The 24,488-nt window shown below is 39.4% G+C and overlaps 1 protein-coding gene across 1 annotated transcript in view; it reads right to left on the reverse strand.

Annotated features, from left to right (window-relative positions):
• Window positions 1-24,488, reverse strand: part of LOC142380820 (protein kinase C-binding protein NELL1-like) — a 298,110-nt gene that overhangs the window by 167,108 nt on the left and 106,514 nt on the right. The window contains exons 6-12 of the mRNA XM_075466741.1: window positions 24,232-24,304; window positions 23,652-23,734; window positions 16,009-16,143; window positions 11,959-12,061; window positions 9,997-10,070; window positions 6,342-6,441; window positions 2,272-2,400 (exon numbers count right to left, since the gene is read on the reverse strand). Of these exons, the coding sequence (XP_075322856.1) occupies window positions 2,272-2,400; window positions 6,342-6,441; window positions 9,997-10,070; window positions 11,959-12,061; window positions 16,009-16,143; window positions 23,652-23,734; window positions 24,232-24,304 (697 nt within the window). The remainder of the gene's footprint in view (window positions 1-2,271; window positions 2,401-6,341; window positions 6,442-9,996; window positions 10,071-11,958; window positions 12,062-16,008; window positions 16,144-23,651; window positions 23,735-24,231; window positions 24,305-24,488) is intronic.

The following is a 24,488-nucleotide window of genomic DNA, read 5'->3' on the forward strand; positions in this document are numbered from 1 at the left end:
CCAGGCAAATTCATTGTGCTGCTGTCTACAATGGACTGTGTCATACACTCACCTCTCCCTACACTACAGCTGTCAGATTGAGTAGAAAGAAGCTCATCGGTTGACAAATGAGGGCACACATCCTCCTTTTGGTGCTCATAGTGAAACGATATGTAAAGTGGTAGATTGATAGATAATGTAAAGAAAAGAGGTAGAGATGGTTTGTCATAATGGGAAATAAAAGTAAACACAGGCAAACCGCCTCTTACTTTTTGACCAAATTGAATGAAACTTTTTCAGGCATCTCTGTCGTGACCCTGTAAGAACAGATAATACAGGAGAAAGAACTGCTTCCCATTGTACGAGCACATATTTCAGCACAAGACAGAAAAGATATATGAGCATAAATTGATATTGGCAATATATATATATAGATATATATATAGATATATATATGTGTCAAATATCAGCTTCTAACATTGTATACCCAGTTTAAAGAGAGGGAGAGAATAATTATGGTTCCATTAAGTAACTGAATGCAAAACCTAACGCATGAACTCGGCTCTTCTTAAACCCTTTTCAAGCAGCTCTCTGATTACAAGTAAATAATGTCATCGACAGCACAATGAAACATTTATGAGGATGTAATAGCCACATTTAATGACAGCTATACAAGAGCAGCAATAACTCTGCTCATAATAAAGACTCTTAGGATATCAATGACACCCCATTGGACTGCTGGGCTTTGTTTATAATGGAAGTGAAACTACATGACAGTCCTGTTGTGCTGTTTTCAAGACACGCCATCATTAACCAGTTGAAGTTGGAGGTAAGAGTGAAGCCATGTTAAATATTACAGACAGATCCTGCTGATCCAGTTACATTACAAGTCTGAGCTTAGGATGCAGCCCAGCCCACAAACATGGTTATTTCTGCAATAGCCAGTGCAGATCTGTCTCTATAATTTACACAGTTGATCAAACAATCCGAGTTTTCCAGCCCTCATTCTGTTCTTTAACATATGGGACAGTCATGGTTTGGAGGGGAGCCTCTGAGTAAACCTCTTTACAACGCAGATCAAACACACGCAGACAGACTGCAAGGCTCATGGCTACCCAGTTCTAAGAGTGCTTAGTGGTTCAGATTACTGTGGCTCCGACCCAAAGACAACTGCACCAAGTGCTGAGCAAATCCTTCAATCCACAGATTGTTGCTCCCAAGCTTCTTAATCAAATAAGACCATTAGCTCCATCACAAGTAAGCGGGGCCTGCAGCACCCACAAACTGGGAATGTTACTCAGCCAACAATCCAAGCTGGAAGAACCTTGACTGATTGACTGAAATTTTTATGAGGCTGGGAATCCCTGAAAATGAGCTAAATGCAGTCTAACAACTCATATTTGATGTTTGTAAGCATGCAGAGCGTGCAGTATGAGGCAACCAAATGTGTGCCCTCCACTTTGCAGAGGTGGGCTAAATACCCAAACGAGCTGCAGCAAAGTTTTGGTTTGGGCAGGAGATTAAAACGCGCAAAAATTTCAAATGATCCCAGAAGAAATGAAAAATATCTGAAAAGTTTACAGGCAAGTCTCTCAGCATGTGAGCTGCCCACCGGATGCTGCTCATTTTGATAAGTAGCCGTAAAGAATCCAACCTGTAAAATCATAAAACAAGCTGAACAGCAATAACAGCGTCGTCACAGAAGAGATTTTTTTTTGCCATCTGAAACTCACTCCTCAAATATCTTTACAGCAAATCGAATAAACACTATATTTGGGAGTTTTACACCACAATTACTTCTACATCAGCTAACTTTGTCAAAACACATTTTCTTAACCCTAGAGCTTGTGCGTTACAGCACAGTCTCACACCCAGGATTACATGGACCCAGTCCACGATGCAGGCCTTCATGCAGGGGGCAAAATTCACAAAATAATATTTGCTTAAACAACTATGAAACTTTTGAGGTGTGGGGACTGACTCTCCCTCACACCTTAAATCCATTTTGATTCTCCAAACTGAGAGTGCTCTGAATGCTGTCTATTCAAGGTAAGACACTGACTCAAGAACTGAAGAATTTGAGACAAAAAGATCCAAGTCAATCACCATCAGGTCAAATTGTTCTAAATCAGACAGCAGCCTTCATAAACAGCCTCCTCGAAGTGAACAATGAATTAAGCGCCTCCATCCACACAGCTTCTTTTTTTTCTCTTCTTTATATTCTGAGCAAATAGTTAGGAGTCAGCCACATGAGCCCCTGAACAACCTGAACTGAGTAAAATAAAGTCCTACCTTCACAATAAGTAGAATCCCCGTGGATGGAAGCATAGCCACTCTTGCATTCACATTCTGCTTTAGTATTCCTGTTTTTACACTCAGAGTTTTCTCCACAAATGAGTCCCTCTGCGCAGAAGTCGTAACCTGAAAGAGAGAAGCAAAGAGAGTCATGAAATCTGCTCACTCAAGGCAGTGAAAAGTTGTCGACAGACATACAAATGCACATACATCACTGTTCAGAGAGAGAGAAAAAAAGCACATGCACGAGTTTGAGGTGCTGCAATTTTACGTAAATTTGGTGCAATAAAAGCTCTGCTTTCAGTGTAATCATTCATACACGGCAATAGAAAATATACAAATGCACACATCTATGCTCATGGAGGAAGATGTAAAAATGAGTCAACAACACAGTAGTCAAATAGTCACTACTGTGCTGTGACCTTGTTCATGATTATTTGTTCTCCTATATGTTCAGCTGCTGCAGCAGATGTAAGATGTGCAAAATTCATAAGGTACCAATAGAAACAACATTATAAAATAAACCAAGGTACAAGAGTCAGTACTGAGGTGAAAAGGTCTGATTCTCAGAGTCCAACTTTCCACTTGCGAATATGACCCATTGAGTTTATGTCCAATAGGTTACTTTTAGCATAAATTAAAGTCTGAGTCTCCGCAGGCCCGTTCCACCTCTGTGCAACTTGTGTTTTTCAGATCAGACTGAGACTGAGAGCCTGAGCGGTGCCAGTGCACAAAAGTGTGATGCGACACACTTTTTGTGGGCCGAGAATTAGTCTGACAGATAAGGATGGTGACAGACAGACAGAGAGATGATTGTCTCTTGCTCTGTAGATGTAGCTCATCACGTCCTGTAATGAGTGACAGACTGGCTCCACAAAAAAAGCCCTGAGAGGCAAGGCGCCTGAGGAGCCATTACTGAAGAAAGAGCTGTCTCTGAATGATTCTTCCCCTCAGCACATCTACAGCTGCACAGAATGATGTGTGCACGATAAAGGACTGACTATATAAGCTTGCTCCTACATGTCTTACAACCCCAAATTAAAAAAAAAGTTTGGACACTGAATGTGAATATAAACAGAATGCAATGATTTGAAAATTTCAAACCAAAATTGTATTCGACGTAGAAAGAGACTCAATGAGAATCTCAATGAGAATTTGATGGCAAAATGACTGCTTTAAAAACTTGGGATGGAGGCATTTGAAGGTTGTAAAAGGAGGAAGAAGATGTTGCATTTAATTAGGTTAACTGGCAACAGGTTAGTTAACATGACTGGGTATAAAAAGAGCACCTTTAAGAGGCAGAGTCTATTCGAAAGGAAACATGGGCAGAGGCTCAACAAGAAAAAAAAAAGCTGTGTCTACAAATTGTAAAGCAGTTTTAGAATTATGTTCCTCAATGTAAAATTGTGACCACTTTGAATATTCCATCATCTACAGTACATTATATAGGCAAAAGATTCAGAGAATCTGGAGACTTGTCTGTGTGCAAGGCGAACAGTTGAAAATTAATATTGGATGTCTGGGCTGTTTGGGCCCTCAGGCAGCACTGCATCAAAAAAACAGAAATTGCAGCACGGGCTCAGGAACACTTCCAGAAATCCTTGTCTGTGAACACAGATCACCACAAATGCAGGTTAAAGCTTAGCCATATGTGAACACGGCCCAGAAACACTGCTGCCTTCCCCGGGCCAAAGCTCATTTGAAATGGACTGACGCAAAGTGGCAAACTGCGCTGAGGTCAAACAAATGGAAATTTGAAATTCATTTTGGAAATCATGAATGGCATGTCCTCGAGACTAAATCTCAGAAAGGTATGGGGATGCATAAAACCTGCACCTCTGTAAAGGCTCCATCAATGATGAAAGGTATATGCAGATTTTAGAGCAACATATGCTCCCATCTAGACAACATCTTCTCTAGGGAAAGCCTTGTTTATTTCAGCAAGACAGTGCTAAAATGCATACTGCGTCTATTACAACAGCATGACTACATATTAGAAGAGTCCAGGTGCTGGACTGGCTTGCTTGAAGTCCAGATCTTTCACATAATGAAAACATTTGGAGCATCACGAAAAGCAAATCATGAGACAGACGATCCAGGACTGTTGTGCAGCTAGAATGTGAAATGAGAGAAGAATGGGACAACATTCCTCTTCACAAAGGTCCAGCAACTGGTCTCCTCAGTTCCCAGACATTTAAAGGCTGCTGTTCAAAGAAGAGGGGGTGCTACACTGTAGTAAAATGGCTCTGTCCCATCTGTTTTCTAATAAGTGCTGCTGCCATCAAATTTAAAATGAGCTGATTCTGTTTTCATGAAATAGTACTTTTGGGGAAATGAGGTTGTAGGTCTTATTAGTAAAGTTGTGTTTGTAATTGATGGATTTTGATTTGCCAGCCATTCATTGTACAAATATTCTTTTTTTATTACAGTAAAACAGTGCGGCAGGAATACTCTTAACAAGTAAGTTAATTATCAAATTACCAGAGCCAGTGTGACTTTGGGGTGGGTATTGGCAAAGGAGTCACGATTTGATTCGAATCACGATTCACATGCCACGATGTGATACTATCACGATGCATTACGATACTTGAATTATTGCGATGCATCGCGATGCATTGCGATATTTTCACTGAACATTCCAAAATAAAAAAATACAGCCATTACCAGTGGCTGACTGGCTGTGTATGATCTAGACCGGTACCGGTCCGCGACCCGGTGGTTGGGGACCCCTGATCTAGATAGTGTCTTCAATTGATACATAACTCAAAGCAAATCAATTCATAACTGTATTTATTGAAACAACTTTTGGAGGTATTGCCATTAAAACAAATATTACTATTACTGGACACACTCATCACAAAAAGTGCATAGGATTTATAAAACTTAAAATAACAAAATAGGGATGATCAGTACGGACAAAAAAAAGTGCATAGGCTTTATAAAACTATAAAAAAAATAAAAAAAATATGGCAAACATCCCTTGCAGCGAAATGCATCAATTGCATGTGTCCTATCATTAAAGGCATAAAAAGCCCCCCCAAAAAAAATTAAAATTAAAAAAATAATAAATCGATACTTGGCATCAAGAATCGATGCAGTAGATCGCGAAAATTAGAATCGCGATGCATCGTCATGACGATCATTTTGCACACCACTAGTGTGACTGTATTTAACAGTAAGCCACAAGTCAATTTCAGGGAGGTGGTTAGGAACTGATTTGGAAAGAATAATCAGCTCTTAGTTTTACTGTCTGTGGATATCAAGAAAGAAAAAGGGAGGAAAGGGAAGTGGTGCTGGAAGTCTGTACTGTAAGAGAAAGCAATTAAATACCAAACGCTCCTCTCGCCCATAGTCTTTCCTCCTCTCTGATATCCTCTCCTTCACTAACCTACACTTTCCTCTTACACTGCTTTCATTCCTAAAGTCCTTTCCTTTTGCGTCTTTACAAACCACTCAATTGTGTTGGTCCTATCATCTGGCCATCTTTCTTTTCGAATTCTTTGCTCTTTAGCTTCAACCTGCGCTCATCCTTTCCCCTCCTTTTCTTTAACCATAGCAGCTAAGATTTCTCTTCCTTCTCTTTCTAATTAAGGCTGCTTTCTCCCTTAAAATTTCCATCCCTTGCCTTCTCTTTTACATACTTTTCATCTAATTTTTTCTGTGAAAATAGAAGGTTTGAGGCATGCAGCCTATCTTATCTAAACGAGAGTGCAATTTTCTTCAGGCCAAACCTGCTCTAAGAGTTTTTCCCATTGTGGCTCTATAACTGACGGCTTCAGACAGTTTGTTTATTCAATGTATTCACTGAATGACTGCTGGCTATATACCCTGTAGTACCTTGCAGCCAAAATACCAGGGTTAAGGCAAATTGGCATGGCAGGTGCTCGATAGAAAATGGACCAATCTGCCCTGATAGGTATCTCAGACGAACACATTGATACCAAAAAGGAAAGTAAAAGAGAATTATTGCAGAGGTCTGGCCTAATCAACACGGGGGATTGTTGGCACATCCAAGAAAAGAGTGATTTGTGCAGCCTTAAAAGACTGCATTAAGGAGAAAGACATACCTTTGCAAACATTGCAGCATCTGCCCTCTGGTAGAATCTGCTCACTGATGGTACAGTTGATGTCTGGACAAGTTTCTGTGACTTTCACCATCAAACCATTCTAGAAAGAGAAGACAAGCCAGACAATATAATTTCAGTGCTGGGGTCGAATGAGTAAAGGTCTATGCATTGAGAGGAACTCATTTTTCACAATATAACTATAATGACATAATCTGATCTGTTCCGGAGTTTAAACCTGCAATCTTATGACCGCTTCACCCTCCGGTTAACCCGTTTTTTGGTCTTACCATTAGCCCATTCTGACCCAAAAGGCTGCTAATCAGAACACAAAAGGGCAGCCTTAGATACAGGTGTGAACACACTCGGGACGGACTAAATATGAATTTAGATCTTATCGCTGAGGCCATGTTTAAAAGGGACTGGGGGTCACATTCTTATAACAGCTGGAACGTAAATCTGAGCCGCATTCAAGGATCACCAAAGCCTCTGACATGACTCCACAATAGCAGCAGAATTTCCAGTAGGATGTTTTCTCACTCTTCTGTTTTCTGGGAATAAAACAAATCTATGGAAATGAGCATCCAAACTCACAGGATGCATCATTTAAAAAATAAATAAATAAATCTCCAAATTGTCTTTTACTTCAATTTCTCCCGTGACATTGAAACAAGCAGCTATGACCTGTTGCTTGTTTCATATGTGAACTGAGGCTTCGAAGCTCCAGATGTGTCTTGTCATTCCAGGTCAGCTTTTAATACACTGCAGGTGTGAACACACGTAGATAGGTGTGTACACACATTCTCAGGGCTCTCCAATTGTTATCAGATCACTTAGGACACACAATAATACAGTAACAGAAAACTATCTCTGGAAATCTGAGTGTTTTCTAAAGAAAAAAAGAATTACCTTCTCAACATCTGATTAACTATGAATATAAAATAAAAAATTGGGACAATTAAAGCTTTACCTTTTATTGTAAAGTGACTTTGCCCTAATTTTCCTGAGTCTTCTTTTCATTATCATTGTTGATGTGTCTTGAAAATAACACACGAACCCAGCAAACCTGAAGGTTCAGGCCAGCGTCAGGCTTAAAAGGCAGGAAGGAAATACATACATGCTGCAGGACTGCATCAGGTCTGAATGAGTGAATTACCTACGTCTACCGAGTTTACTTTAGGAAATATAATACTAAGATAAGTTGTTATAAAAAAGGAAAGAGTTTGAAATGTAGAAATCTGAAAACTGATCAACAAGTAGCACATGAATCGTCTTAAAGTTCTACAGTTGATGACAAAATGATGCTGAGAGTGAAGTATGCTGACGTCAGGTTATTTCATTGCTAAATAAAAACAAAAAGAATTAAAATAATTTTAGATAAATTAGATATATGATAGCATACAGTATATGAGCCTTGTTGATGTTGCAGGGTTAGGGTTGTAGCTTTCTTTTAGTCAATCCAGGCGATTCACAGATTTGTGTGTCTGATCTTACTGACAGTTCTGTCGATCAGTAGCTGGCGTTTAGCTCCTCTGGTGTTACACTCATTTCCCCTCTGGCCACCACCCATGTACTCAGCCTTGTGCCTACTCATCTCATCCAGTACGATGCCTGAAAGAAGCTTTGTAAAGAGGCAAGCTACTGGCCAACCTTGGGTTAGCCAGCCTGGGTGCGTCATCCGTTAGCAGCTGGTTCGTGTCCGCCATTATGATGGTCACAGGTTCTTGTTCCAGGAGATTGCTGTGGGCAGCTCTTGGCACGGAGCATTGCTGTTATGAGGCTTCTTTCGCTCATATGATTTTCCAGTGTTATTCACAATCAGCCCTGGGTGGGTCTCTTATCACCTTATAGTACAGTGGGGGAACATCCTATTGACTCTCCCCCTTCTGCTTCTCTGGTGGCAGGTAGCCAGATATGTGTCTTTGGCAATATCCAGCACCTCAGGAATAGACCAGAAATAAACAAATAAAATGGTTTTATTCTTATCTGCTGCAGGCAGTGAAGTAGCCTGTGTTAAAGAAGTATTATTTTATGAGATGGCATTTAATCAAACAAATAAAACTTCTCCATTTAAAATCTTCTGGGTCCCAGGTGCTTTGGCAAAAAAAAGCAAAAAGCATTAAAACAAATGCTTATTGTTACGTAATGACACTGAACGCAGCAGTGTCTCCGCATCAGCACCTTCAGGGATAATAGGCTGTCTTCAAGGTTTGAAGTCGACATGATTTGACCAAGATGAGCAAAAGAACTGATTTGTGGTCCAGTTGTGAAATTCACTGTCAAACCAGGGAGAAGATCAACTCTTTGCAAACAACAGTATGCTTAAACGTTTGCTCCAAATGCTTAAAAAAAAAAACTGAATATCAAGCCACGGCAGAACTAAAAACCTTGTTACATTTTCAAGAAGATATCTTTTCCTGCAATTGATGGAACTAAAACCAAAATCCAGCACACAAATATCTGATGTGAATGCTTAAAACTAGTGAAAGAATGACAATTCATGCACAAATTACAAATACAAACAACAACAAGTTCGCTTTTGTTTTCAATGGTCTGAAAATTGGTCCGGTAAAAAATTTATATTCAGCTTAATTCAAGTATAGTAAGTAGTTTTTACAGCTGCATATATTAGTGACAAGTTGTTTAAGACAACTTTATGTTATGGTGCAGGCTGTTCTCTGTATGTTTTAATAATGTTGTGATCAATGAAAATAGTCAAAAGTCAAAGCTTACTCTACAGGAAGGAAAGTCAATTTGATGTACAAATACCAAAGTGTTAGTAAATTCTTAGATTTTTGGTCACAGCTCAGCTAAACTCAGTGAATGCTTAGAATTTAGTTAAACAAGTTAAACATTATTTAACCCGAGCCCATGCAACCATAATATGGAGATGCCAGAGGATGCATTCATTGCTACTTTCCTACTTCCTGTCCATCTCCTGCAGTAAGCACGAGACAACAGACACATGACATACTTCTAAATTGGCATGTCGCTCAAAAATACACAAACTGAACCGGAAGCTTCGACAAACATGCTGGAATTTATGGGTTTGTATGTGTTTGTATGGGCTGTCATGGCCCAGAACGGCCACAGCCTCAAAGAAAAAGCCGGTCTCAAAAATAATTGTCCAAAAACTGGTCATTAACATCCAGAAGTGAAGATGGCTGTAATTGCTCAAAACAAAGCATTCAAGCAGTATAATGATGTTTCAGGGTCCCTCAGAGCTAATAAAGAGTCCAGGAATCCCCCTACGTGGGGCCTTTGTAAGCAATTCCATCCATAGATTGATCATTTCCACCTTAAAATAGCGTCTTTAAAGATAAACGGCTTCTCAGTGAGGAAAGCTTAACTATGCCGAGCTAGAATAATGAAGTTGCAATTCAGATCAAGGCTTTGCGTCGCTGTGTTCATGAGTTATTCTAATTACCTGGATATCTCGCTGTTCAGACGGTTAAAAAAAGAAAGACAGATTGAGCAGATTGCAGCTGGATGGGGAAACTAATACGGCCTGCTGGCTAATTGAATAACACACTAAACAGTCCCTCTACAAACAAACAATCACTGCACTTTTACCCTGAAAAGATGTGCCTGGTGATCTGGTTGCAGGATAGAGGATAATTGCTGAGAAAGAAATGTGTAATGCAAGAGGAAGCCATACCTTGCATTCCCTGCAGCTCCTGGACAGAAAGTGCTGGCCCTCAGCGAAAGTCTGTCGCATGTAGGTGCATTTAGCTGTGGACAATAACACAGGATAGGACAGTTTCTATCACAAGTTAGCCACAGTAACAAACAGTCTTTAGCTACTAAAATCTGTGTTAGGCCTACTTACAGCAGCAGTGAAAAGATTGCCTGAGAAAAAAGAAGTTTCTGTACGGGTAACTCGGTTACAAACAAAGTTTTTCTTGGCTGGTGCGCATAAGCGGAGAGGAAATGTAACACGCATTAAGAATACAACAGACGAAAGCCCCTCTGCATAATCCTCTGGTGATAAAGCAGAAATAGTAAGTGAAGCGCATGATATGAAGTCCTGCTTCCCTCCTCTCCCGGGTGCTGGACCACAGCACACTCAGTCACAGCTCTGGAGCGCTGCTCCCCTCCCCATCTGTGCCGGAGCTGTGATGTTCACAGGGGAGGAAGAGGAGGAAAGAGGAACGAGCGGAGGGATGGGGGGGCAGAGGAAGAATGGAATTATTCAGACACTCTTCCCTTAAGGGAATTCCAGTTTTCGCAGTTTAGTAAGAGAGAGAGTTACTAGACCTCTGTCTGCTTGATACTAAAAAAAAAAAAAAAATTCAGCTGTGATCTTTGTCCATGCAGATGATTTAGTCTGGCTCTATTGTGCCAGCAGTATATCACCCACAAACATCAGCCCTGTTTGTATCTACACTTGTTTGCTTGTGGGTCCAGCTTTGAAAGAAAGAGATAAAACAAACAAGGCCAGCACATTTTTTAGAACTGTGGAACAATGGTGGTTATTTGTTTACATGACTTAAAACAATCTAGAGCTATGCACATTTACCGTTGGATATGGCATTAGACTATCCACAAATAAGAGTGTAAAAAAACTCTTTCAGTAAAATAAAACAGCAATAAAATGTGTCACCTTTTACAAATAAAATGATCAACACAACTGTTGACAGTGATCAACAAGTGCAAGACATTTCCAGAAACTATCTATTGTCCATTGTGGGAAGAAGTGAATGGATGAACAAAGTGAGCATTGAAGAGACAAACTGTGAAGTCACAAAAACATCTGCGTCTCTTCAGTAAATAACAGGAAAAGACATGATACTGTCATACTGCTGCAAAAGAAGGTTTGTCAGATCAGAAAGTTGAAAATGAGAATATGCAACATATAATTAGTGTCCTTCAGATTAAGAAATAGCTATCGTCTTACTTTGTTTTTGTTGTAGCTCAACATATAATTCCAAAAACAAAACTCAGACAATTGACGTAAAAGGATGCATTTCTTAAATAGAAGTAGAATTATCTGAATTAGGTGAACTTAATGCTCATGTAGTGGTAGTAGAAGAACATTATTGATTATTTAAGTAACCTAAGGTAGTGAGAATAAAGGAGTTACGATAAATAATTCTGTTCGGTTTTCTGGGGACTTTGAATTGGCAACCTGATAGTAATAAGTGGAAAGATTCGTGAAGGGGATTAGTTGGATCTGCTGTGAAGTTGTTGGCTTTCCTTATAATTGCATAAGTATGGAAAGCTTTGATTAATTAATTCCTAAGAGAGGTGAACCTCGGTAAGTACTGATTCGGTTAGTTTGTCTCTGGGCAACATGTCTCTCTGAGTTCCTGCAAGCATAAACAAAGTGAAGCTTTCAAATCTTTTGAGAAAATGAATGTTTGCTGCCGACAGATTTCACCTGCTGTATGCAAACAGTGTGACATAATGCTCGTGCTTGATGAAAATTGATCATCTGAAAATCAATTTCCCAAAATGATTGCAAATATACTGGTGGTAGCATGCTTGTTAGGTGGGAATGCAAACTTTTGCAACTAATATAAAATAATAATTGCTGATACACAGTTTGTGGGGATTTTCACTTTTTTGTTTTGGGTGAAAACATCTCCAGCTTCCTGCCTCATGTGCCACGAATACTTACGTCTACATGTTTTACAGCAAGTCCCGTCGACGTGAACAGGAAGCAAGTCTTCTGAGCAATTTGTCGGAGGGCAGAAAATCCTGCGACACTCCACCACACCATTCTGTAGGGAAATGGTGGTTATTTTTAATAAGAAAAAACGTGCAAAACATACATTACAAGATTAAAATCCACAAGCTTAGTGCGAGGGAATAAACACTGAACTCATGTCTCCTGCTGCCTTCTCTGTTTCACTTTACATTTCCTCAAACATTCATGCAGGAAAGACACTTTACTCCTCTGTAACAATATTAAACATACAATCCTGAGTATTGTTTTCTTCCAATGATTCTCAATAACTGCTTTATTTCAAAGTTGGACAGTCAGGTGTTTGCTCTCATGAAAAATGAATGAAAAAAAAACTAAAAATTGAACTGTTTTAAAAATATATAAGCACAGTAAAAGTCAGTGTACATTTTATTAATAAGAATAGATGATTTTATTTCTTCTGTACTTCATGAACTGAGTGAACCCTCCTCACCACAGACAAAACCACTGCATTTGAATAAGATTTTCTTCTTTATAAACTGGAAGTGTCTGGTGCCATTTATAAATGTCATCTCTCCAACACCTCTGGCCATATTAAAACCCCTCATTATTACTCTGCCACGCTGTGCTTCACCATCAGGACTGTTCATTTCCACGCGGTGGCCCCTGACAGATTCATGTCAAACATACTTGACCCCAACTGAGCCAAATGCATTTATTTTGACCTCTTCTGACTAAAGTAAGCATTATTAGTATTAATCAGTTTTCTCTGTCATTTTGTGCAACAGAGAAAGCAAGACCAAATGTTTTCTTTATCCTTGATACCATCCACATAGTTTGACACTATGCACAGAAACTGAGATTTGTACCTATAACCTCTGTGCTTAGCCCAAAGCACTTTTGTTTAGAGCCCTGATCAGTGTAACTGGGACTTCTTCTATACTTCCTGATTACTGTTGCAGTGTTTCACAATTTTTTTTTCTAGATTTAGAAGTAGAATGATGCAGACGTGCAGGCAGTCACAGCTCACTGGACCAAAACTGAGAAAGTTCTGGTGTTCACACCATTTTATAACCATGCTTCAGTAATCGGGCTAATTGGAAATCGCAACTGTACTCGGGATTTGTTTGAGAGAAAGTGAATACACTTTTATTGCACTGATTTCTTAATTGTTGTAGTCTTAAAATATCTGCTTTTAAATGTTTATAAGATGAAATTCTCTGCTTATCAATTCAGAAATAATTCTGTTATTGAGAGGTGAGGGACTTACATTAATAATTTTACTAGGGCTGGGCAACGATTAAAATCTTTAATCTAATTAATCGCATGATTTCCCTGATTAATCACGATTAATCGCATTTGTACGCAAAATCCAAAAATGAATCCAAAAGTGCCATAACATTTGTTGTGTAAACACAATTTTAACATCAGCATTTTTATGTAGTTTTTATGTAGAAGCCTCGCTCCACTGTCTGTTTCCTTGAATGACTTGCTGCTATCAGTTGTGTGTTTTGCCTTTAAGTGATATATTAGACTGGAACTACTACGCTGAGAAGATAATTCAACTTGGCAGTGTTTACAGATGACTTTGGTTCTGTCAACTCCGCCATCTGGTTGAACTTTGAAATGAAAAATGGCCGAGTAAAAGTTCCGTACCCTTCTCCATGTTTAGTGGATCCGCCAATTACTTTGTTTTCCGGTTCAGCAGCAGACAGCAACAGACTTTTACAATAATAAAATGAATTAAAAATAAATAAATAAATAAATATAAAACAACTGAGTTAATGCGCAGTAAATATTTATAATAATAATATAATGATAATAATAATGATAATAATAATAATAATAATAATAAGCAAGTTAACGCGATAATAACGAGTTAACTCGCCCAGCCCTAAATTTTACATTAATTTATATTGTACAGGGGTTTTCTCACTTCTGTTGCATATTGTATATATATCACAGAATGTGTAATCAGCGCCTTTCGTGTAGTTCAGCCCAACTTTAAATGACATATGCACCTATATTATCAATACCCTGTAAACTAAATTAGAAATATTTGGAGAACTACCTTCAAAACTTTTGTCTGAAACTGAAAGCAACCACACTTATAGATGACAGAATAGATCCATGTACTGTACTGCTCCTGAGTAACCTGTTGATAGCAGGCATTTATTCAGGCCCTGAAGGACTGCGTTTATTTTTGAAGATGATATCTCTCTCTGCGAGCACCTTCATTTCATGAGTCATCGAAAATGATTCCCCTGGATGCCACGGTTATCAGTTAATGGCATGTCTGCAGGAGGAAACCAGACTAACTAACTCCACTCTGTGCTTGATGTGCAATGATGCAGCAAGTCTAATTCCCCAGGGCCCAGGATGGCCTGATTCAACACATTTCAAAGGTATGAGTGCAGGCAGGCGGGCTTATTAGGGGGCACTTATTAAGGGGTGGGCAGAGGGAGAGAAATGATACAAGGTTGGTTGAGAGGCGGGCTGGAGGAAAGGCCAAAGCATGGAGGAAAATTGGGGGTTGCAGTGGCTTTCCATCAAAGAAAAGAAAAATATCTGCATCACCATTATGCATCAGCAATGAGTGATACTGGAGCTGCTCCAGCAGATATGTTGTCATACGCTTTCTTAGGTGTACCCACTTTCCACTGACTACTTGTCAGTTTGTTAAAAAAAACTAAAAAATGTCTTGCTAAGAACTGGAACAAGCTGATAAGGATCGTGATATTGCTAGGGCAACTGAGTTTTATAGAATATGACTTGTACCAATTCTTGATTCACAGTTAGGGTTTTTTCAGTCCTTCATCTCTCTACGATCACTATAAAAGCATAAATGCCCAAAAAATATCTCAGAAAGACAAAAACATACCTAAAGATTGTATGTTATAACACAATTATACATGTTTAAATCAGCTTAAATCTACTTGTTTCCCCCTAATAACAGTAATTTATCCACTACTTAAAAAGATTAAGTGTACTGGCAATGTTTTTGACGTAGATGGTTTCACTTGTTAGTATTTTTTAGTATTCTGTAATGGAAAGTACTTCCTTTAGAAGCTGTTTTTTAGTTTGTTAATTGGTAGCAAATACAGTTCCCTGTATTCAACTACTTTTGGATTACATCCTGGAATTAAAATGGGTATTTGTGGGTCATTTACCATTTGACAAGCTCAACATGCCCACAAATTTAAACATGCAAATTATTGCATACAAAAAAAAACAACATTCATAGGTCTTTACTACCCTTGTTTTCTGACCACTTGTCCATAAAGTAAAGGTTTGTGGAGAGTACAGCTATAGATGTCCAATAGACAGACACTCCAACCACTGATTTAGAGCACCTTCAGGGTTACCTTTGTCATCTTTGTTAGCTCTCTGATTAATGCCCTCCTTGACTGGTTTGTGACTTTTGGTGGTTTGCCATTTTGTTGAAGGTTTGTAGTGCTGCCACACTTTAATGATTTAATAATGCTCTGAGGTATATGCAGTTTCTGAGACCACAACTTAACCATAGCATGTAAGTGTCCATAACTTTGTCCTCTTTGTGCCGCTTGCTTTGATGGAATCACTTTCTTAATGGTCTTGCAGACTCTGCAGGCTTTTACATCAGCTGTGTGTGTGTGTGTATATATATATATCTATATATATAGATATATATCTATATATATCTATATCTATAGATATAGATATATATATATATATCTACATCTATATCTATATATATATCTATATATATATATAGATATATATATAAGATCATGTGACAGTTAATAGAACTTAACTGAATTCTGTGGTTTTTTTAATGTAATTGGCAGCTCCACATGCTGATTAAAGGCTTCATAGCAAAAGGAAAATACATAAATGAAAATCCCTTCATTTATAAAAGTAAAATAAAATCAATTCCTTTAAATCGGATAACAAACAAGAAAAACTCAAGAAGGATGGTCACCTTTTCAAGGCACGGTGGCCAGGGCTTTACTCTTCGATGATGATGTGGAGAGTAATACTCACTTTACATGCACAGTTCCTGCAGTTTTCAGGCTCCACCCACAGCTCTTTGTCCCGGTACACCAGGCCATTGGCACTGCAGGACCTCTCACAGTGACAGCCCTCCAGTTGGGTCAGCCTCGACTCGGCGTAGTTCAACTGTGCACAGAATTACCAGAGTCACAAAAACAAAAATTCTTTCCCCATCACCCAGTCGCCTTGCCCTCTGGCTGGTTCTCAGATCTGCTTTACCAGAGCCCCTCATTAGAAAGGGCAAGTAGAGTAATAAGTTATCATCATTCAGCTCATACTTCACACCTCAGGCTACGATCTACTGAGAAATGACAGACTGGACTGACAGTTTCAGTGCTGCATCACCCCTCCTTCACTTCTGCAGTCTCATCAGGTCTTCTTCTGCAACTTATTTCATGCTCAGCACTCCCCACAGTTGTTATTCCACAGAAGTAATGCATCTTTCACTGACAAATGTGTGGCCAGGCAGTGTCGCAGGGAAGGGCACAGCAGGTGAGTTCTAACAACCCGGGTCGACTTTTAATCAATTTTCTCTTAGATATTAAATCTTCCCAATTCGAAATTGCCATTGCCAACATTTGTTTTTTTGAACAGTTTTCCCATCTGTTATGTTCAAAATCAATAGCGCAGGACTGTCGCATTGAATATTTGGAAATATTTTGCAAATGTGGTTTAAAAAAAACGAACACTTGATTTAACAATCATGTTCCCATAACCTTAGACAAATATCGTGAAAGGCCATAACAATATAAAAGTTGTTGCAGTTGGGGGAAAAATTATAATAAAAAGAGATGCATCATGCATCAAAGTGTAAGAACTGTCCAAATATGAGACATTAAACTTTTTTTAATAGAAAACATTAGCTCATCTTTAATTTGATGGCAAATCTCCAAAAGTTTGGGACAGGAGCAACAAAAGGCTGCAAAAGGAGCACCTAAAAAAACAAAGACAGCTAGAGCAGCCAGTAACATGACTGGATATAAAAACAGCACCTTAAAGAGGCTGAGTCTCTCCAAAGTAAAGATGGGCAATGTTCTGCAAAAGCTGCTTCTAAAAATTCTGGTGGAATTTCAGAATAATGTTCCTCAGTGTTTGTTTGAATATTCCATCATCTACAGTTAAAAATATCCTAAAAAGATTCAGAGGATCTGGAAACATCTCTGTGCGCACAGTAACAGACATGATTCTGTCCTGGAAATCCCTGCAGGGGCTCAGGAACACGTCCAGATATCATTTCCCGTGAATACGGTTCACCGGGCCAGTCACATATGTGAACACGATCCAGAAACACTGCTGAATTCTCTTTCAAAAACTCATTTTAAATAACTGAGGAATAGTGGAAAATTGTTTTTTGGTCAGAGAATTCAAAACTTAAAAACTTTCATGGACACCAGAGCAATGAGGAGGGGGACAATCAGGCTTGTTGTAAGAGCTCACTTCAGAAGCATTGAGACATATAGGAACCAAGTAACATAAAAGAGGCTCATCTAACAAGACAAAAACTCTAAGAACACAAGCTGTTCTACCAAAATGGTTAAAGGAAAGTCATAGAAGTGCTGACCAGAATCCAGCAGAAATGTTCTGGAAGGGTGAGAATACAGTCTCAATGTACAATGTTCAATAGACATTCAATTTATGTCAATCTGGGTAACATGCATTACAGACTTTCAGTCGATCCACTGATGGAGCAACCAGCCTGTCCCTCAGCACAAACAAATGAGACGACAGCCAATGTGTCTGTCCATTACACTGAAATGAGCACCCATTCATTACTGAAAAACACTGTTTGAGCTACGAGCGGAGAACAAGATGTATGTGGGGAGATTCAGGGGACCTGACAAAAGAAACAAAAGCAGGGGTGGGACTGAGGCTCTGTTTACATTAATTGATTTCACCATTTCTTCGTGTCGGCGTCTTGCAAACTATTTACATTTACACACAAACGGGGATCGGCTGATTCGCTAGTCACATGACTAATCAGCCATCACATCACATGATCGCCCTTGCTTTATTATTTATTATGCTTTATTATTTATTCTTTATTATTTATTCTTCGGCGACAACAACTTGGTCCACCAAATTGTCCCACCATGCGCTGCTTCTTCCCGGTCTAACCCAAAAATCATAACAGCTTGTTGAATCTGGCGCCTCCTTGCCACCTATTGTTGTGCACAGCGTACTACCAGCAGTAGGACATGGAGCAGGCTCCCATGCTGATCGTGGTTGTCCATGATTTCCATTTTCTTCTCGATGACACGAATAGAAAGGAAGTGTGTAACTGAAGTGAAGCACGCCTGTTTGTTTTTAGTTTCCCAGCACTCAAGTCACATGACCAACGATACCAGCCTAGCAAATCAGGGAGGAGTACGCCCGCAGTAGCTAGAGCTCAGCACTGCGGATCCTCGTTTCTCACTGTTTACAACTGCTAAAATCAGCATCGTATGCGAATGCTTATGTGGGCTCCGGCGTCTTTGAATCCTTCCACCTATGAAGTCGTATTCCAGTATTTTAATGTAAATGGACTGTGCATCCGCGATAGAAACGATATAGAAACAGATTAGTATAAATGGCACCTGAGAGTGAACTCACGTTAACCTATATTGTTGGAGTAAGTATCTTCATGGTCAATTTTTACGATCCAAAATAGCAATGTCTTCTTTTACTAAAGAGCTACGTGCAGCGCATCTATTCAGGCCCTCATTCTCTGTCTTTGAAAGAGAGCCCACACACACACACACACACTCATGTAGCATCAACCCCTTCCTTCTATTATCCTAAATACACCCAATCAATATAACAGAAGCACAGCTTGTTGAGTTAGACTGCTGCTATTTGGCTGCTTCTGTTCCAACATTTAAGTCTTTTCAGACATTTTAAGAAACATTTTCTCAAGAAACCACCCAGCAAAAAATATAGGCTTACAACTTCATGCTACCTGTTCCCACAGCGAGCAGAGAGAAGGAGGACTTTGCGTCACTGCAGGCGCACTTCAAATACGGGGGCAGCCAATTATACCGAGAAGAAGTTGCAACAGACTTAAGTGCAGTCTCTTGAGTGAGTGCAGCAGCCTGGCAGCTGACAAGGATGTGGATGTGAGTGAGACAGGACACATGGAGGCTCTTTGTTGCTCATGTAATGATGCGTAACGTAATAATTGCATATGAATATGCCTAAAAAGTGCGTTATTATGCATGCATACACCCTGACAGCATAATCAAAACTCTATACTGTGATCATAATCAAGATTGAGCAATAAAGAAAACAATATTTTTGCCTCATCTCCCAGCCTTAGATAGAATTTGGAATGAGGCGTTGGTGTGAGAAAAATGACAAGCAGCTCCTCTCGGTCCCAGTCAGAGCGGGTCAGCAGCGTTGCCACTGCCCCGTTCACCTCTGCTCTTCTGAGACCTGCCCAAGACTCGGTGTCAGAAACACAGGAGCTGCAGCAGAATGACAGATACCTCTCAGGAAGAAAGAAAAACACTAGGTGTCACTGGGGCTTTTTAGTTTGTTTAAAGAAGTCCCGTCTGGAGAGGTACGTGAGTTATGAAAGGCAGAGATGTGTCCTGTCAAAGCCCTAAACAAAAACGTTTGAAATGCAGTTTCAAAGGCTTGGAGGCAGCCTCAAGGCACCGCAGAGGAATGCCTTTCCTGAACAACGTCAGCATCAAATGGCATCATGATGCAGCACAAAGGAGTCAAAGGCTAATCGGCGTGTAGCTCCTGTTGATACACACAGGTGAGAGACGTGTAATAATAATAATAATAATAATAATAATAAAAATAATAATAACTGCTAAAGATAAAGTCCAAATGAAGCAAATACATTTTCATAAAATTTTGGGGACCAGAGAGCATTTAACAAAATCTAAAAAAAATGTCACACAAATCACGTTCTCATGACAATTTCCTGTTTGGCTGTAAGACTGGGTTGTCTCAGCAACTAAGGAGGAGAATAACAAGTAATGTATCGGTTATTTGGATCGGTATCCTGAGCAAAGTGTACACTGATGCTTTCAGACCTTTTAGTTTATCAATTCATATAAATATTTCTCATATGTATCGAAAAGTATTTTGAAAAGTAAAGATTCTCCAGCTCCGAAAGAGAGAGAAAACACGTATGCTGCACGCAGTCTGAAGAGCATCACCAACATCTCCTCTTTAAGAAGTCAATGTGCTGAGAAAATAACAAATACTCTTAAGAGGACATAATCCCAAAAAAGCTCTGTCTTTTGACTCTACTATAGATGTTTCCTTATTACAAAGACTCAGGTGTGATACATGCAAATGCTGCCATGATATTCCTCACACACAGGAGCTCAGTGTCATCTCACCTCACCTTGACACTCGACTTCACAATCTAAGAAGCAAGCAATTATTCACCTCATGCCGAATGCTTCAATTTTCCACAGCGTGGGCAGAGAGTCATTTAGTGTAAGAGACGACCGCATCCTACCCGCTGCGGCATGCATGTGCAGCGAGGTCAGGTGGCAAAAAGGTCGAGCGGCGCTCAAGTGGAGGAGGAGGCACTGACACAGCAGTAGGGTAATGGTCTTCATCTCATCCTTATTTACACCGAAAACGATTCTATAGCTCACCCACCCACTGGGATGTCCTTGCCTCGTACACTTTTACCTGATAGAACTCACTCAAGCACATAGAAGTGCACCCACTCAATCACATGAGCACACCAAGTCCATCGCACCCTCATGGATAGTTTATGCAGATGTTTAGTCTGTTAAATGGCTCCCCGCATAGCTCCGAGGTAGAATGTTAGCCCCCCCGTTTTTTCAAATATCGTCGACATTACCCGAGACCTCTCTGAACCCGTGTACCTGCAGCTTGTTTGTGTGTGTGTGTGTGAGTGTGTGTTGGGGGCTTCTCGTATCTGATTTTCATTAAAATGATAGAGGGGAGCGAGGCAAGAAAATTGATACAACAGATACAGCTTATTACTGAAAGATATTTTCTGCTTTTTCAGTCATTTTCAGTCCAGTCCTTGTACCCAACCATTTGTCAGAGGAATGTTGTTTATTTTTTAATCCTCTTAACACTGACCTATGAATCAATTAAAAATAAAAAAGGGACCTTCTGGATGATGACTCTCAAATTTGTATGAGTGAAAGGTCTAGAAAACTCTGGCTTGCTGGTCTGACCGCGGCCAAAACAAATGATTGTACAGGTTTGGCTACCTCCCCACAATTTATCGCTGGAACACTGGCTGCATATGTTTTTGGACGTTCTTTATCTTGAACTTTCTTCTGCAAGGACAAATGGTGCCAAACCAAGGACGATGCAAACTTGGTCCAATTTGATTACCAGAGTTAAAGACTTTTTACTGAAGAAAATCTAACAAAATTGTCAGTGTAACTGTTTGTGAACTGTTGTAGGGGTTATTTGACTCCCATGTAGAGGGGTGGGGGGAGGGAGGGTAAGTTCAATAGCTGTACTCTTGTCTATTGTATTGATATTTGCTTGTGAAAATCAATACAAAATGAGTACAAAAAATAAAAAAGGGAAAAACATTTTTGTGTCTACACATTATAGAAAACTTAACAAAGAACCCGTTTTGAAGGTGACATATTATGTCCTTTTATGACAAGTTGACACAAATTCCTGATGTCTTACTGAAATGTACGACAGAGGCTTCAGTGAAAATATGTGGCTGCTTCCTCACCCCTACTGAAACACTTCTCTAACCCTAACCCTGAGCAAGAGGGAGCACCTGGAGAGGTTCAATCATCAAGGCTGCAACAGGACGTCAGTGAAGGATTAGTTTATGTAAATTTGTACTTTGGCTCAGGACAAACTGAGTTTAAATCATACAGTGTGTTCACGAACCTCATCGAAACCTGAGCATCCAGTAAAAAGTTGGAGGCAGTAAACAGAAAAATAATGAAGCTATTCCTCCAGTTATACCACAAATACTCCAGCTCTATATATAGATATATAGAGTTACTCTGTTCATCCAAGAAAGAATATGTTTAGCTGTGTAACTTTAGCTTGGCAACAGATGCTAAGAAACAATGCGATGTACACACTGTAATGAATGTGTAGCCTTTAAATATTTTCTATATATTTACATGATTAAATAATTGTACTTGACGACCTACATCTTTATATGCTGATAATGTAACGTTAACACACTGAGTGCAGTACACAGCATTCACTGCATCAAATGAGAGTGAGGAGAGGACCGGAGTTGTGTTAAAAGCATCTTCTTCACACAGCTGCAGGTTGTCCAATTTACAGAATGTCACCATTCAACTAGAAAGCATTAAATACCAAAGTGAAAAAGTAACTCTTTCGAAGTTGGTATCTGTTGTCTTCATGACCTAAGCTGTTAGCATTGGCTATTTCAAGAAGAAGAAATAAATAATGAAAAGTGGTTGCTGCACATACACGGTCTTTGGCTAACACTTGCTGGAACATTACCCTAAAATATAATTTATCCACTGGACTATTATGTCCTCTGAGGCTGCTGGTAGATGTCTGATGCATGCTGCCAACAGAACATTTCAAAGCAAAGCTGAATACATCAGTCGAGCTGGTTGGATGCGAGCGAGCCGCGCTCAGAGGTCCACACTTTGCAGAGGAGGCAGAGTGAAGTTGAGAAGTGACAAAAGTTTACACTGAAAGCCTGAGTGTCTCATTGTGTGAGATATTTTCAAACCTAGGGGGCCCAAAACAAAGAACAAAGATTGATTTTTCTTTTGTGTATTTGGAATAGGTAGGGACTCAGGGACACAGATAAAAGTGATATGTCCTCTTTAATATGTATCTTTAGGCTCTTTGTCACAAACTACTTGTCTCAAAGACACAGAATTGATTCCCTTTTCTTTATTTGTATAATGTATATTCATGTTTGCCCGTTTACACAAAACAACTGTGCATTTTTCCCATTATGGGCAAATTGTAAAGAAATTCTGTGTGGTTAAATTTTTCTGCACAATGCTGTATCATTTTAACTATAGGTAAAGGTACATATCAACTACAAGAAAATGAAGAATTCCAAATGTCACACTTCCCAAATCACATTTTTCATTCTGATCGCCTGTAATTTAACATGAAACTGCAGAAAATGAGTAAGAGTAAGAGTAACAAAAAAATGTGTCAAATAATGACATGAGGTCATTATTTGATCTTTCCCTAATTTCTTCCAAGTGTGTTTCTGTAAAAAGTTACTAAAAGAAGAGGACAAAACTCAACTAAAATGGAGTCTTCAGGGACTAAGCCGCTGTTGCTGTTTCCTTCTAACTTGCATATTAATACCTATTGAGATTTTTTTCTTTTGTCTTTAAAGCAAGTTCAATCTCTGCTCACAATAGTAACTAACAGAATAAACCACATGCTCAGAAGACAGATTTGAGTGCATATTCATTTTGTTTCTGTTTTCCAACAGTCATTTCTATCTTTATTGGCCTCATTCTTGTTGAAACTCTACAACAAGATGACTTTAGAAAGAGAAACAATGCACTCTGATGAAGGCAGCAACAAAATGAGAGATGACATGCTAGCTTTTTTGTACAAATCTAGTACTGTATCATTTATAACATTTTCCTAAATTTTTATTGAGAGAATATCCTAAAGACAGACAACATAAATCTGTATGAGACGCTGTTCTTTGTCCTTACCTTCAGAGTCATCTTGGCAAGAAGTTCCTGCAGATCCATGATGCCCTGCACCAGGCTCAGAAAATCACTGCAGGTTGGACAGGCTCAAAGGACAAACAGGGTGCATCAAAACAGAGGAGGAGAGAAAAGGAAGAGAAACAGAGAAGCATTTAGACAAAAAAAAAAAAACTCGATTTATTTGGTCACATCACATGGTGGCCGAAAGCAAACAAATGGAGAGCTTAACATGTCAGTAGACTCTTTGTTTGAGGCTTGTTGTGGGTGTTACTGTCAATAATCAAGCACCAGAGTGTGATTGCCTTATTGATCAGTGACAGAGAGAGGAGTGCAACAGCGACCCTGTCTCTTAATTTATCTGTCAGTAAACACATGAAGAAACAAAGTGAAGAGAGAAGGCTGCAGGGAATCTGAAGTGCAGAGAAATGAAGACAGCCCTCAGGGTTGAGCCAATCCTAAAGGGTCACTTTCAGCTGACAGATGGCCCGTTACAGTCCGGTCATACGACAGCACACACCACTGGTCTTTTCTTTTCTTTTTCTTTCTGCTTTGTTGGTGACAACTTTTATGTCTCAATACTTACTGCGGTTAAGATTAGGACACTGTGTAATGTAGCCGTTTGGAGCGAAGATGAGCTTTGCATCCTGGATAATGCCCTGGAAAAATACAAGAAAATACAGACAAAGACATTTATAAATTCGGATTGACAAGAACATGGGTTAACACTTTGGTTGTTGTGGTCTAGAATCACTTGACAGAACAAGATAACGCCGGGCAGTATACTGACTTTGTTAAAAAAAAAACATCAACACTTTTTCAAACAATCAGGCAATACAATTT

Source organism: Odontesthes bonariensis, chromosome 1 (assembly GCF_027942865.1).
Source record: "Odontesthes bonariensis isolate fOdoBon6 chromosome 1, fOdoBon6.hap1, whole genome shotgun sequence".
NCBI classification, from domain to species: domain Eukaryota; kingdom Metazoa; phylum Chordata; class Actinopteri; order Atheriniformes; family Atherinopsidae; genus Odontesthes; species Odontesthes bonariensis.